Source organism: Argiope bruennichi, chromosome X1 (genome assembly GCF_947563725.1).
Source record: "Argiope bruennichi chromosome X1, qqArgBrue1.1, whole genome shotgun sequence".
Classification (NCBI taxonomy): domain Eukaryota; kingdom Metazoa; phylum Arthropoda; class Arachnida; order Araneae; family Araneidae; genus Argiope; species Argiope bruennichi.
This window is the reverse complement of record NC_079162.1, coordinates 114,702,779-114,720,204: the sequence shown is the minus strand read 5'-3', so window position 1 is coordinate 114,720,204 and position 17,426 is coordinate 114,702,779. Positions and strand designations below refer to the sequence as shown.

The 17,426-nt window shown below is 28.8% G+C and overlaps 1 protein-coding gene across 2 annotated transcripts in view; it reads left to right on the top strand.

Annotated features, from left to right (window-relative positions):
• The window catches only part of LOC129958897 (histone-lysine N-methyltransferase KMT5B-like), a 34,414-nt gene extending 17,207 nt beyond the window's left edge, over positions 1-17,207 (top strand). For both annotated transcript variants that reach the window (XM_056071619.1, XM_056071620.1), the window contains exons 7-9: positions 1,150-1,286; positions 1,771-1,925; positions 12,694-17,207. In XM_056071619.1, the coding sequence (XP_055927594.1) occupies positions 1,150-1,286; positions 1,771-1,925; positions 12,694-13,820 (1,419 nt within the window). In that variant the 3' untranslated portion in view covers positions 13,821-17,207. The remainder of the gene's footprint in view (positions 1-1,149; positions 1,287-1,770; positions 1,926-12,693) is intronic.
• Positions 17,208-17,426: the final 219 nt, after the last annotated feature.

Genomic DNA, 17,426 nt, shown 5'->3' with positions numbered 1-17,426 from the left:
TGAATATGAAATGTTTTATAACCTTTGTCTTGTAAATGTGATTCTTCTTGTGCTTTATCTAAAAGCACCTATTTGAATAAGGATTATCTTTTTCAGTCTATAAGTATATTCACTCATTTAGTTTATTTTGCATGTGATATCTAAGTATATTAACCCTTCAATTGCTTATTCCAGCGAGTTGACAGTTAGTCCATTTTCTGTTGCATCCCGCGTTTTTTGCAGTTTTTAGTGTTTTTCAAGATTACAGATTTTTATTATATTATTGTGTAACATTTAGTATCGGTTCACTTTGTTTGAAAAATATTTGGACTTATTTGTAAATATCGCATCTAAATAGTGATTTTTGGAATTTACCCAGTCAGAGGATTAACAAAATCACTTAATTCCCTTTGATGCTTAAAATGAAATTCAGAACAGAAAAGAAGCAACAATGTTACTTTAATGAAGTGCTAGGGAAAAGCTGGGCTGCTATGGAAAGGAATTTTCCTTGTCCGAGAACCATGGGGTTTTTTCTGTTGTTGCATGATACATTTCGAACTTTTTTTTTATAATTTTTGACTTTTCCCACTGTGGGGAAATTTTTGATGACAGAATTTGAAAATAAATCAATTTTAAAGCAAAGAATAGAGAAAAAATAATGAAATAACTAGTGGCAAATATTTTTTTAGAGTTCACTAACACATGCTTAAAAAAATCTGAGATAAGGGTTATTGCATATTCTTGATGATATTCACTCATGTGCGATTCAGAAAGAATATTGCCATCATTTTGTGTAATCTGGCATTATCATTGTGGAGATCCTGAATACATTCAATGAATATGTTAGAGGAATTCTATTACTGAAGATTTGCAAAATTGGTGTCACATAGATTATACTTGGTGACTTACTGTGTTAATGAGAGGTAAATATGAGGAGGGCAAAAGATCAATGCTTATACCTACAGTATTATCTAGTTAGCATTTGTTTATGTGTTTGACCTTTATGATTGACCATAAAGGTCAAATTATAATTGTGTTTGACCTTTATGATTGACCATAAAGGTCAAATTATAATTGTGTTTGACATTTTTTAAAAAAGTAACATATTATTCTTTAGATCTGGATAAATTTTTCGTGCAATGGAATGAAAATTACTGTTTTATGTTTTAGTTGGTCTCAACAGGAAGAGATACAGCATGTGTAGAGGTTCTTCGAGACATAGAAGTTGGAGATGAAATTAATTGCTTCTATGGTGCAAACTTTTTTGGTGACAAAAATTCATTGTGTGAATGTGAAACTTGCGAAAGGTATGCATTTCCCTCCTTTCTTCGCCAGGTTTAGGTTAAAAGTCTTTGTAAAAACTTTTTTTTAATGGAAAGAATTTTTTAATTACATTTTATATACAAATAGGAAAGTCTTTTCTTCACAAAACTTGTATGCCTGTTTTTGCAATTCTTTTTTATTGAACAAATAAAAAAGAATTACTAAAATCTAAAAATTTTTCATTTGGCAACAGCCTTTTTCAGAAATGTTTTTAATTCAAATAATTTGAATTATTTCAACTTTCATTTTTTTTCTGCAATATTTAGTGTTATTTACTTTTGTACGTTTTCAAATATTGTTTACTGATCCTTTATGAATGTGATTCGTGTAATAAATTACTGAATACTACCAATAACATCTGTTGCCTTTCTAACTTTCATTGTGCTGAATTTCCAAGAGCTTCTATTTTTTTTTAATGTTGTAAAACTTTATTTATTTATTTATTTTTTATTTTTTTTCATTTTACAGACGTCAGATGGGAGCATTCAAACCAAAAGATGATGATGCATGTAGTACCAGTAAAAAATCTGGAACTTATAGTTTGCGTGAAACAGATAATCGATTGAGTCGTTTAAAAAGAAACAAACATGGCACGATGAAAGAAAATATAAAAGCAGTTTCAAGTAAGCCTTTGCATTTTTGTGTTAATCATTTTCAGATTTGTGTTACATAGTCAGAAACTGATACGTTTGGCGATTTCGTTAATAGTATTAATTTTATAACTGAATTGATACCAGTAATTTGTATTCTGTTTGAATGTATTGTTTGTCTGATTTTTAAATCTGATGTGCATTTATTATTAAATCATTTTTTTTTTTGAAGTGTGGAATAAATTGAACTCATAATTTGAATGTCTCAAATTTTGACTTTGAATCTCTCAGATTTAGCTATGATTTGCAGGCATGTAATTTTTCAAATGTTATTATGTTAACCCTTTGCTTTATTTATTTCAAACTTCATGTAAACGGAACAAAGAAAAAATATTTTTCACGTCTTAATATTATTCAGGAAAGATAATTTTTAGATATCTATATTTATAAAATCGAAAGCAAAATATTAAGTCATTGGCCAAAAATCACTTACTCTTTCTATTTACATTTTGATAGTTCTACTTTAAAGTTCTTTTTTATCATTAAGTTTGATTTGGAAAACAGTTGATTCAGTATAGTGCGTATTGTCCGTTTCAGTATTCTGGCATTACCATTTTTCGACGATTCTATCTCACTAAGGGATGAGAGCCGGAAGGATTAGCGCATTTCCGGAATTCTTCATCATTCTTTGACCTTGATTTCCGCCCTATTAGATACTTTTTCTTTCAAATTTTTCATGTGTATGTGAATGTCGTATCGTTTCTGACCATATTATTTTATTTTAATTCAAAATTTATTAATTTTATTTTCGTGAGGAATCGTTTTTTACATTATTGTTAAAGGTAAACCTCTCCTCCTTTCGCCTTGCCTTTCATCCCTATTTTGACGAATTAACCAATCGTAACGCATGCGCAAAAGCGCGGTAAGTTTTAGAATCCATTGACAAACATTTTTTTTTTTTTTTTTTTTTTTTTGTTGGAATTCAAATTAATAATGCTTTGAAACAAATTTTATTTTATTTAGGATTTTTAGATACATGTAACCTTTTAAAAAAATTTCGGAATATAAATCTTTTCTTTAGCATTAAAGTTTGTTCAAAAATATCTTATACTTTGTCCCTTACTACTTTTTTTAAGTACACCAATCACTGTATATAGTTTACTTGGTTAGTTCAAATAATTATTGAATTATGAAATATTTTTAATTTACCCAAACATGACACATTTCCACGGATTTCTTCGTTTCCCGTATCAAATTTAATCATTCTCGAGCATTATAATACACCAATTGGTGAAGGTATTTGCTTGTTTTTTAATTTTAAAATAACAAGAAAATGTTAAAATTTAGATTGCAGAAAAGGCTCAATTTTTTGACACAATGAAATTCATTGAATAAAAGTACTGACGATACTGGGCATTTTTGTTTTCAATGAATAAATATTGAATTTCGGTGGATAGGGAGAAGGGCATTGTTAACTGGTATGACTCGCATTATTTTGTTGTTAATGAGAATACTTTTAAAATTGTTGGAGTATTTGAAATTTTTGGATATAATTAGCACTCCTAAATTTTCTATTTTTTGTGATCTTACGAAAAAACGTCTTGTACTGGTTTCTAATTCTCAAAAGCCATTTCATTTAAAAATATTTACTCACTGTGTTTTAAGTAAATGTATTTTTTTTTTTTAGTTTTCATTCTTATTAAGAAATTTTCAAATATTCAAATTGGAAAATCTTCATTTTATATGTATTTTAAGATTTTTTTTTTAAATTTTAAGTGTCGAATGTGGAAAAACGAAAACGTTGGCAAAATCGTATGCTTCTCTCATGAAGGATTGTTATTAAAATACTTCTTTCAGTTTAAAGGAAAATTATACTTCATGATTGAAGCTTCCGTTTTTATCTAAGAATATTTCTTATGTGTTTTGCTATTTGATGAGGGAAAAATGAAAATGCAAAGTTTTTTGAAAGAATTAAGTATTAAAGTTAAATTACTGAAGTTACTAAAACATTACTTCATAATTACTTTTTTTTTTTTTTTTTTTTTTTTTGCCAGAATGGAAAATTTAAAATTTAATTTTTTCTGAAATTTAATTGTATTTATCATAAGTTGTACTTATGCATTATATAAGACTACAACTTTTTTAATGTTGCTTAATAATAATAGTTTGAAATAATAATAGTTTGTTAATTCCTTTACTACTGAAGCAAAATAACTCAAATCTTTTAATCAAATTAGAAATAAACATTTAATTCAAAAAAGAAAAGAAAAATGATGAATCCGGCCTGAAGACTTTTTTCAAGGGTCACCCTCATGTGAGGATTAAAACCAGGAATTTTTTTTCTGTGAGGGGTATGATTTTCGTCCAAGTATTGACCCCACGTGACCCGAAAATTCCCTTGAGATTGAGATTTTTGAAGATAAGAATTAAAATCATAAAATCAAGGACAATAAATTGCACAATAATCAGCAAAATATTATTTCAAAATTCTAAATGAATCTAAGCAAAACCACTGCAAAATTGAATCAAACCAAACTACATTTAAAACCATTAAATCATAAAACCAAAAAACATCAATAAAATATAAAAGCAAAGAACATGCCAGTTAAAAGTAACAACTTTTATGATGAAACTAAACTTATCATTAAACTAAATTCAACTTTTCACGTTTAAAACTGAATACGTTTATAATGCATGATCAAAGTGCCTCATCATAATAAAAGATAAATTGAACTACAAGTTGAAAGTAAAAACTCAACTTTTATGAAGAAAATAAACCTATCAATAATATAAACTGATAGGTTTATTTTCTTTATGTAAGTTTTTGAAGTTTTTACTTTCAACTGGTAAGTTCTTTGTCTTTTATATTTTATTGCACTTTTTGGTTTTATTTATGATTTAATGGTCTTAGTTTGTAGCTTAGTTTGATTCAATTTTGCTGGGGTCTTGATTAGATTTGAATTTTGAAATAATATTTTTCTTATTATTTTGTAATTTTTGTCTTTGACTTTATGATATTAATTATAATCTTCAAAAACCTCAATTTCTTGGGATATTTGGGTCACGAGGGGTCAATACTTGGACGAAAATCAGATCCCTCACAGTTAAAAATCCTTGCTTAAGGGTGACCCATGAAAAAGTCTGCAGGCCAGATTCATCTTTTCTTTTTTGTTCCATTTTTACGTTTAAACTTTTTATATTTATTTCTAATTTGGTCAAGTTAATTTGTGTTTTAGATGCAGAAACATTAGTGTTCTCTAAATACAATATATCTTTTATTAGTTTTGATTCGGGAAATATTTACTTTTATTTTTGTAATGATTTTTTTTTTTTGGTTGATAGTTCCAAATCTTCTAATTAATTCATCATTGTTATTGCAATTGAAAAATTATTTCTTTTGTATGATTTGTCTGCTGAAGGGAAATATATTCTTGTTAGTCCTAGGTCTTTTCTATGCGACTCACTATACGCATTGAATATATTTTCAAATTTCTTTGATTACAATCTTGCTGTGATGTTGAATAGATGCTGTGGAAAATTTTAATATTTTTTTTCTCCTATTGGATCTGGTTTTTAGTGCACTTTCTGTTGTCTGTTAAAAACAGTGATAAAAAAAAAAAAAAAAACTATGCATATGAAAGAATTAAGAGCAGTTGAGTTGAATTTTCTAATGCTTTAAATTATTTGAGGGTAAATTATATCCTCTGCCATTTTTTTGTTATTTAAAATCAATTTTTTTCTGCTCGGTTACGGTGAATTCTTGATGAGTCAAATTTTTGAATCATTATTTTAAATCAATCTTATTTTCTGGATTGTTAAATTCTTAATTGTATATTGATACTGCATAAAAAACAAATGTTTGACAGAGACTTTGACTCATCTTGAATTGATTGTATTACTGTTTTAGCACAGTAAGAATTTTCAGAATAGAGCTCTTATGCTTTATTCTCATTTTCAACATCATCGGTTTTTAATTTGCTGTATCATTAGCATCAAGCTACTTTTAATTCATTGAGATAATATATTTAGAATCATTGTCCTTTTCAGAAAGCCGTTGTGTACAGCTTGAATCATCTTTTCAGAAACTTTGAATCATTTTAAGACAATATTTTAAAATTGTAAATAATTTTTTTCTGACTGTTTTTAAAATCAAAATTTGTTTTGTCTTTTTTTGTATTTTTTTAATAAATAAATATTTTTATCTTTTAGTGTGAGTTATTATTTAGTGAATTTGTTATTGAATTTTTAATATCAAGTTGATAAGTAAAATATTATTTTTATTAAAGGCATTTACAAAGGAAATCAATGTCAATTTTTGCTTTTTGAAAAAACTGAAATTTTTGCTTTATTATGCTGAAGTTATTAGATTTAAGGTTGCTGTTACCTAATTTTATTTTATAGATGTTTATCATTTTATTGATTTCAAAGTGCTCTATGTTTGGGAGATGATTAGGTTTTTTAAATTCAGTTTTATTAGTGATGAAACAAAAAGATCTAAAATTTATTTTTTTTTGTAGATAAGCTTATATCAGGTTTAAGGGCATGTAATTAGGCAAGTTAAAAAAAAAAAACAAATGCCATTTGTCTTTTCCTTTTTTCTGCCTTGTGTACTTACATAGTGTGAGGCATCATCATTACATTTTATTTTGATCTTCTGAATATTATGAAGAATGTATTATGATATTTTCTTCATTGACTGGTTGATGGGATTTAATACTAATGTGCACTGTGGGGGTAGTTTTCTTTAACGGAAATTCATCTGTCTAGTCTGTTGCATCTCTCAGTTATATTAATGTAGAAGTTTAGGTCGATAGTCACCCATTCACCAAATTTCACACTTCTAGCTCATTGCATTAGTGTGTTACTGCATTTGAATTTTTTCAAGTGGATAGGCGTACTTCCTATTGACAGATTTTACTCAAAGTTATTTACAATTATGGTATATGATAATACACTGATTATTTTTTTAAATAATTGTGTTAATAAATAGTATAATTCCTTTCTTTCTCCAACCCCTTTTTCTGAGAAGTTTTAACTCTTTCAAATGTGCAATAAAAGGAATCACTAAAATATGCAATAGCCTGAAGAGTAGAGATTTATAACGAATAAATGATTTGGAACTAGATAGCAAGAAAGAACGGTTTAATAATAAAGAAAATTGCATTTTAATGTATAACTTATTTTACTTTTAGTTTATCGGTTGTAATTTTTTTAAAAATGTTAAAAGTAATATTTATTCAAGACATGCTGTAGAACTGTTGTGCATTTAGACCATCAATTGTATGCCCTCCTATCTTGCCACCAATAGATAAAAATAAATGTCATGGGTTTTTTAATTAAGTTATATATTCAAATAGCTTACTAAAGTAATTAAAGTGTGGAACTATCAAAAAAGAAATCTTAAGGACAGTTGTGTCTAGAAATATTTTCTTTGATTTAGTAAAATTGAAATATATTCTAGATTGTGTAATGTAGTTTTATTGCTTTCTGGTAATGTATAAGGTTTCTGCTATTCCTGTTTAGCCTTTCCAAAATGAAACAGAGCAGGTCAACCATTTCAAAGTGTCGTTTTTCCTGGTTGCTGATTAATTTCTTATATGTCACAGTATGCACAAAATGTTATTTATAGAAACTTAAAAGAATTGTCTTACCCTAATTTGTCATATGTATTAAAGTTTGTGCCTTTGAAAAGCTTTTTTTTTTTTTCTACACTATTTAGTATATTTTACATTAACGGTTTCTTAATTTATTTACACATAAGTTATGAATAAAGATTGGATTTGCTGCGTCTGAAAATATTCCCCATTCTTTTAGTGGGCATGAATGTTTTCATGGTCTTCAGCCTTTCAGTATCATCTTAATCCAAATTTTCTATTTCTGCATTATGGAATTTTTTCACTTAACTCTTTAAAGGGCCATTTTTTTTCTAGTCCTATTATGTTAAAATATTTTTAGGCTTGAAATTAGAATAAGAAAAGGGATTCATTTAGCTTATTAGATAAATTTAATTTGATTAATTAATTTGGTTAATTAATAATTAAGTAACAAATCAAGACGCATCATTTTGTCTGAGATAAAGAACTGAAGCATCTAAGTTTCTGACTTACTAAAAAAATTTGTCAGAACTTATGACAACCTACATAATTTTATACAAAGATTGATAAATTTGGTGGGAAGCATACTTCCCATGGCCCTATAAAGGGTTAATCGGCCTTCCTTCTGCCTGTAAAGGAAGCATATATTTTGTCTAAGTAATACTAATTATACAGTCCAAAACCTAGTTACCAGTCATATGTTTGCTAGTAAACACTGAAAAGCCAGAAAAACTGGTACACCTATCTAATATCGAGGGGAGCCCCCACAAGCACGCAGTACGGCGTTTCATGGATTCAACTAATTTATGAAGAGGCAGTTTAAACGATGATTCCTGTAGGCCAGTTCACAAAACCATGAGACTGCGAAGTGATGGAAATCACCTAAAGGCTGGCAACACGTTGCAAAGCAACCCAGATATGCTCGCTAATGTTCATGTCTGGGGGGAGAGAGGGGGAACGAAATTCAGAGTACACCTCGAGTCACTTGGTAGCTATTGTAGAGCTGGGGGGAGGGGGGATCATTATCCTGTACAAATTGTCCACGTCCGTCGGAATGCATACAGGACATGAATGGATGCAGGTGATCAGAAAGGATGTTAACTTACCGCTAATCTGTCATGGTCGTATCTAGACTATCAAAGGTTCCATTTTATGCCAACTGCACACGCGTCATACCATCACAGAGCCTCCACAAACTTAAACAGTTGCCTGTAGGCATGAGGCCGATACAATTGGAAACGACCAGACAATGTTTTTCCAGTCATTAAGAAGTCGAATGACGATGTTGGCGAGGCGCAGAACTTTGTGCCGTTAAATCAACTACAGTACGCGAGTTGGCCTGCGGCAGCGAAAGCCCATAACAATTAGAGTACGTTTCAAAATGCGTATGCTGGTACTTGTTGATGATCCTACATTCAAATCTGTAGCAATTTGAGGAAGTGTTGAATGCGTAACGATTCTTTTCAGTCGTCGATGATCTCGTTCTGGCAAGGTCTTTTTCCGGCTGTGCCTATGTCGGAGATTTGAAGTTTTACGGTAAACCCTTCAAATGGTCGTGAGCGAAAATTCAAATTTCACCACTTCAAAAATGCTATGCCCCATATCTTGTTCGCCGGCGATTAGTCCCGTTGAAAATTACTTAAATCTTGAAAACCTGCTATTGTAGCAGCAAGAGCCCATGTAATAGCCTCCTCAGACACCTGTTGTCTTTCTATACGGACTGTCGACCGTGTCGCATTACGCTAATTGGTTGCATTGCTCCATTATTTGCATATGATCAGCTGTTCCAGTTTTTCTGGCTCTACAGTGACTGGTATTTACTATGCTTCTTTTCTGGTATTTATCTTTTTAAATATTTTTTTTCGCCCACCGTTAATACTAGTCTGGAAATCTACATAATGTGTATAAATTCATTTTCTTCTTGAGTGGTTTAATTAAAAATTTAGTTTTGAATTTAAATTCAGCAGTAATTTAATTTTTTCCCCCCTCGAAGGTAAAGATACTTCCCTCGTATATTATATGTAAAAAGCATTCAAAATCTCCATTTTCTTTTGCTGTTTAATCAGTTCTAATTGAAAAGTAATGCTTGATTAATTTCAGAATTAATTTTGTCGACGGAATCATCTTAAAAATGAAACTGGTCCGAATATAATTTCAGACCATATCTGTGGAAGTCATAAATGAAAAAGAACCAAATTTACAGTGGTTATTTATCTTAACTGATATAATGTTTTACATCGTTTAGGAAATGACTTTCTTTAAGTTATAATTCTGCTTCAAAGTTTATGCTGAGTGTATACTCTGGAGGAACAGATTCCAAACATTACATATAAATAGATCAGGAATGAAGTTTGAAATTTCTTTGGCTAGCTGAAAGCTTTTTACTTCTACATATAATAATGAGTTTTACGGAACGTCTAAAAATTATAGAATATATTGCAAGATTTGACATTCTATTTTAAAAATAGATTATTTTTCTAGTATGACTTCCAATGTTTTATTTGTCCAGAATTCGTTTAATCTTTAGTTAAAAGTAAAATATGTCTTTTCGGGAGAGGGAGAATTAAATAACTTCAAAAATAATTGCTTGTGAATAATTTTTACACCATCATCTTGAAAGTAACTAACTACTTTTATGGTATTGTAAGTGCAATCCTTGTGCAATAATTGGTCAGATTAAGAAATTTAAATCTAAATGTCCTGCAACATATTCATCTCCCTCCAGATAAGAAGAAATAAGAAAACGGTGTGGTAATATGTGGAGGTAAGGAGTGAGTGAGAAATGTCACGTGTCATAGATTTATTAGTATTCCTTTTATATTAAAACAATGTTTTTATTATTCAATTTTTTTTTTTTTTAAATAGGAGATATGCTCACCCCCGACAATTAAATGTAATGAAAAGCGTACACTATGGCACGGTTGCTATTCTATTCATAATTTTTACAAAATAATTGATATAAATGAACTCATTATATAAATGTTAAAAGCATTAAAATGCCTCTATATCAATGTTTGCGAATATGTCTGAATAACTACCATGATTGAGACGCCATTCAGCAAAAAAGTTCTATGTAATTTATACAAATTTTAATAATAGAAATATTATAATTTTTAGTGTTATTAATTTGTTCTCCCTTTATATATTCTAACTTTTTAGAGGAATTTCCTATATTTAGAATATTGAGAAAAATTTTAGATTAATGAAAATTACCTTTTAATTCAGAAAGGAAACTGAATCAATAAATAACTCGATATACGGACTTGTGTATTTTCCTCCTGATATGAAATTAAAATCTATTCACAGACATTAATTGAAACTAAAATGCCGATTTTGTCAATGTTAATTTGGCGAATGTAACATTTTTTTTAAAACGATGACGACCATCTGGTGAGAATTTTAACGTTTCGCGAGCTGTGTGAGGAAATTGTATCATAATTAGAATTCTAAAAGTTGTCTACTTGATAACTGAATTTTTATTTGTACAAAGGCATATAAAATCATTTTAAAAAATTGGATCAGTTAAGAAAATAATTCAAATGCTTCAAAGAAGTATTTAAGAATTGATTATATACAAAAAAAAAGGGGGGGGGTCTTGTGAAGAATTGCCTTTATTAAATTTTCTGACTTGAATCCTTTTTTGGTGGCGAAATATTCATTTTTTATTGTTTTAATAAAATTACTGATAATTTATCAAATGTAATTTCAGGTGATGAAAGCATTCTAACCTTGAAATCAAAAGCTGCCAAATAATTACTAAGTTCTTTATTGACTTAAGAGTTTTTTAAATTTGGACAACAAAATTCTTTATTTTGCATGAACGTTTCTCTTTGTGATAGCAATTCCTATCCAGGACTAGTTAATATGGATGCGTTAGATTTTAATCTATTATTTGAAATGTTAAGTGAATAGCCATTGTCTACTATGCCAAAATGTCTTATGAATCGAACTTTTCTTACTGAAGAATATAACTAATAATTTCTAGAATTCATCTTGTCTGCCTAAAAAATAAACGTAACAATTATTTAAAAAAGTGGAGAAAACAAAATACCGAATGATGTAATGAACAAATGTAGTGAATTATTATTTTGAAAATTGCTCTTGCATTCTTTGTTAAATGAAATTGTTCGAAAATATGCATGTAATATAACAGATAATTATTGTTATTAGTAAAGCATTTATTAGTTTCCCTTTATTTCTTATTAAAATTATTCTTTTTGCCCTACTGGAGAAATTGTTATAAAATATGATGAAGTATTATAGCATTTTATTACATTTTTACACCATGCTTGTTTTCAAGATTTTTGAAAAGTAGTTACAATCATCCTTGAATGTTAATACGTATTCTGGCGTCTATTTATTACTATATTTTGAATGTTTTATAATTTGCTTTGACTCCGTGAATTATAAGTTTTTAAATGAAGCTTCTTCGAATATTACATACTGGAGCATACTTGGTGTTTTTAATATTCATTTTTTGTGACATTCTTTTTATATACTTAGATAAATTTAAAAATCCGTGAAAAATCGTTTACATTTTGACACAATAAATTTTTCAAGATGTTGACTGATTTGCTGTTCCATTCTTGTCTATTAAATAGAATGTTGAAATTAGATTATCCTCAGATTTATTAACATCTGAAAAATAACAAGAAATTATAACCTAAATCTTTTAAAATTTATTAATCTCGATTTTAGAACTTAACATTGTAGAATGCGTGTTCAGTTTCTTGAATGTATTTTGCCCAAAATTATTAATAAAAGGATGGTAACCAGTATTATACCCTTTAGTTTAAGTTGCTGTTGGGCTGACACTGTCATTGAAATAACTGTTTAACCTAATGAAACATATGCCAGTAGTGTAGATGGTGCGAATTACAAAATCTTGTTAAAGCAATTTTCATCTGCTTGCAAAACTTACTATCATATTTTACATAGAACAATTCATTTAGCATTTGCCACTGTTTATCGAATAAGATGAGTAAGATTAAAAATATTGTCACGATTAAATGAGTAAATAAATTTCGATCTTAAATAGGAAAGATCTACAGATAGGAGTTATTGCTGGCTCAGCATAGAATAAATTTTTGTGATATTTGTATTGCACTTTGATTGTTCGTACAGGTGAATTTGTAAATAAAAGTGTTACTGTTTTTGTATTGTGGAATTAATCGTAGATTTTTTTTTTTTTTTTTTTTTCTCCTTAGATGATGGATCAAGTAAATCTGAAAATTTTCGAGGACAAGAAAGTTTTCCGTTTGTAATCTCAGATATTCTAAGGTACAGGCTAAAAGAACCTAAGGTAAATAGAGTTTCAAATAACTGTTTGGCTGCCCAGTCAGAATCGGTTGGACAGTCTCGGCAGAACGTGAAGCAAAGATCATCCGCATATAGACATGTCGTAACAGGCGATACTTTTAGAAGTACTGTGTCATTTCTGAAACGTAGAAAATGCCGTAAAACTGGCGATACAAATATCACTGGAATAATAAAATCCACTTCTCGATTGCCAAGCTCTTCTCTTCAGAAACCAATTAGAAGTCGTTCTCGTTTTTCCGTCGACCTACGAGCAGGAGCAGAAGCATTATTAAAACCTTTAAAAGAAGGTCCTATCTATAAAGCAAAGATTATCCGTACGAGACGAAATAAATCTGTTGAGAATTCTTTGAAGAAAAGAGAAAAATCTTCAGATAAACCTGATGTTCCAGATATAAGTGGAATGCCTAACATATTGTATTCTAATAATTGTCCGAGAACTTCGTCAAGAACAAGGAGGCGCAAAAATTCATTGGGTTTGTCTGAGCCCCCTGTGCTGACTCCAATGGGTAAATTAAGAGATACCGATTCCCCAGAGCTCGAGAATGCCTCATCTTCTAGTTTAATGGTGAAAGCAACTTCTCGTCCTTGTGCACAAGGTTGTGTGAAAGTTACTGTACGAGTAAGAAGAAATTCTGCTGAATCTAATTCAATCAATGCTGTATCTTCAGATAAAAGGCCTAGAAGTGTCAAGAATAAGCCTCATTCCAAAAGCATGTTTTATAAAATCATACCTGTAGACTGCGATGAAAACCACATTGAAAATGAAAATGCATCTGAAAAGCCTCAAGAGAGTTCAATTTCAGATAAAAATCCAAAAATTCAGTGCTCATCAGTTCCGGATCATACACTTGATATTCGCATCTCGTCTCCTTGCTGTTCGCGTACTCATTCTAAGGATGAGTCGGATATATTCAAGAATTCTCCTATGAAAGCCGTGACCAAAAGGTTCAGGCTTATTCTTGGCAGCGATTCCATAGACATTGATATCCCACCTTCTAAAAGAAACTGTACTTGATTATGTAACTTGAAGCATTGCTTTATTTCTTTTTTTATATATATAATTTATTTCACTTAATTACAGCTTTCGTTTTATCATAAGAATTGTTAAATTTTCATTTCTATTAAGTTTATTCGACTTCTAACATCATAATTTTGATGTTCTCTTATTTAACCGAAGAATGCGTTTAACAGAATTGTTATCTATTTTTAGTCATTGGCATTTGATTTAATTTTAATACGATCACGTTTTGAGGATATTTCTTTAAACTACTCAAGTTTCTGATAGATGATGCATGTTAAATTACTTTTGAAATGGACGTTTTGACGATATTGATAATTTCTTTTTAATGTATTATGACACAATAAATATTTTGAAGAAAATAACAGTCATGTTTTTCATGAATGTGCAATTAAATCTGAAAAGGGCTTGACAGCATTTGGATTTACTCACTAAGCATTTATTTATCCTTTATTACTTTCATATTGTGGATATTCTTCATAATTGTATATAAATAAAATGCTACTCTATGGTATTTAATTATTTTTAATTCATCCTGTTGACTGAGCAAGCATTTGTGTTAATCATTATTATAGATTTGTCATTTTGTTGCATCTATGAATTTTTCTCAACTTTGCCTTTTGTTGTTCATTTCTAATGAATGCGTGTAGATATTCAAACTATTATTATCTTTATTTTGAATTGCTTAGACATATCATGATTCTATTTTTCAGTTACTAATGCTTTCTGCAAATATGATCAAAATGTTTGTTACATCTATTTGTATTAGCTTGGAATATATACATGTTTTTTACACAATTATTCCATTTTTAAATAGGAATGCTTAAGATGGATTGTTACCAAAAATGTCCACCATCATTAAAAATTTTTTTAACATAATACCCGACTTTTTACTGATTTTAAGTATTTATTTTTCTTCCTTTATATTACAGAAAAAGGTTTTCTTTGCGATTGTGTATGCTACATCGGTGTATTAATAATTCAGTTCCCGTTATATTTTAATTTTGTTACATTATTTGATTTAAAAAATGTTTACACTTGCTTTTCCACAGATCATGATTGCAGTGTTATTTGTTTTGCAGTTTTCTCTTAATGTAATAATATCTAAGATGTATTTTATATGTACTGTATTAATGTTATTGTAAAAGAAATGTGCTTACATAAAGCAAAGTAATGTTTCATCTTGGAACGAGTACTTACAATTTTTGCATTAAAATATTGTGGTTGTAGCTTAATTGTTCTTGGATTTCAATTAAATTTCAGAATTCAGCATGTTGTTTCAAATAGATATCTTCATGTTATTTATAAAGTATAATTTAGAGTTGTGTAAGATACATACATATTGACATATGTAATGTATGAAGGCTAAAAAATAATTTTGTCATTGAATACAGAAATGTTGTGATCAGTTGTTTGGCTCCTCAAAGCTATTTTTATTGTTTTTGTTGGCTCCTGTGTACCAGCAGGAAATGTTTGGAGAAGTCATATTATTCTCGCATGTCTAAAAGTAGTTTCGGGAAAGTGAAATTCTACTTTTTACACTGTTTTAGAAGCTTTTTTTTTAAATTTTTTGTGAATATTTGTTTTCTTAGAAATGGTTTTCAGGAAAATTATTCAAGTGAATTAGCATGTTTCTTATATAAAATCCGGTTCCAGATATGAATTTGTTGACCATTCTGTAAATTATTAGAAACGTTAAACTATTATATAGTCTAACTAGTCTTTTATATTGTTAAATCTTTGCTAATATTTTGGAATTGTATTATATCATGTTTTAAAATGTAAAATTACTTGCTTTGAATAGCTTCTGGAAGTTTAAATATTATTTGTTTCGTTTAGGCGAGGTTAAATTTTTTTCACTTTTAATTTTAACTCTTAACAGTTATGTTGGCAATAGATGAAATATGAAGCAATTTAATTTTACATTAAATATGTATCAAGTAGTTTGCTTATGCTTATATAAGTGGAGATTGCTAGTTCCCTTGGTATTTGTCACAAAAATGAAATTGAGTGCATGCTTCCCCATATATTTCTTCCGCAGTATGGCTCTTTTATAACTGTCATACGTTGTAGAGAATTGAGTATTCATTCTAGAACATTACCGCTTTCTGTTGACCCATTTTGAATAAAATATAAATGTACAGTTTTGATATTAGAAGAACATACTACTCATTTGTGCAGCTGGTATTTGTGAATTATGTACACACATCTATGGACATTAATTTTTAACAGATTTTTTTTCTCTGTCGAGCGGATTTTTTCACTACTTTTATAAATGTGCATGTAATTTTAATATGAAAAACATACCAAATTTCATGTCTAGGTGATACTTTTGGCGAGTAATCATGTCCGCGTATATACGGACATGAATCCAAAAATTTGCTAAAATTTGTATTTAATAAAATTTTGGGCTACATTTCAAAGCAGCATTTTTTAAATGAATTTCTGAAAGATTTTGTTTTTCACTTGTTAAACAATTTCAGTTTATTTTAAGAAAAACTGTCTGCTTTCGTTTTTTAAAATTAGTCTTTATTTCAGAATTGTTCATTCCTAGTGAATAGTTTTTAGCTGTTCAATTACTTTGGTCAAAAAGGGGTTTGGGGGTCAAAGGGGTCAAAAGGTTATTTGGTTATTATTTTCTCTTTAGTCTTTGAGGGTCAAGAAAAACTACTGTGCACTTATTTATATAATTAAATTTTAAAATAAAACTTTCTTTCTTCGCTACATAAAATTTATTTTATAGATTGTATATTTTATTATTTTCTTTACTCCCTTTAAATTTCAAATAATAAGGTAATGTGAAGTAAAGATATGCTTTTGGAATAATCTTAAACATATTCTTTGATCATTTTACATTCTTGAAGTATTTTGATGGTTAAAATTGTAAAAAATAAATAAATAAAGGTAATAATAATCTTGTAATATCTCCATCTACTCTTTTTAGCAGATACTATACCTCGACATATGTCATTTATTTATTTTCTTATTTCTTATGATCAACTTTTGCATTTTCATATTGATGTTTTGTAGATATGTCTGTAACTGCTATAACTTCATATTTGATAGTGCTGTATCTTTTCTTGGAGTCATCAAAATATTTGTGAAAGATAGTACAAGAAAGTGTTTGTAAGTTAATGAAATCTGTCTGCTATATTAGTTCACGTATTTTTCATGCATTCTCAGATAGTACAGTAATTTTATCATGTTCATTGCTGTGTATTTCTTGTGGTTTTATTTCAGAACACTAAAATGAAGTTTATGTTCTCATCCACAAAACAATGCATTCATTATAAGTATATAAATCATTCATCATAAGTTGCAAATTATATATCTTAATATTATGGATTTTTTGTCCTTTGAATGTTCAGCTGTAATATTATGTTATTCGAGTAATAAAAATATTTTGAATTCGCTTATATCTTTTGTTATCTATATCTGAATCATTTTTACTTTGCAGTTAATGCATATTGAACTTTATCGCTGCCTCAACTATAAAATATGATAGTTGTACGCTTTAACACTGTTAATACTTCTATTTAAAAAAACTTAATATATAGAGATTGTCTCTTTAGTCTGCCAACAGCTTTTCTGCGAACGCCTGAA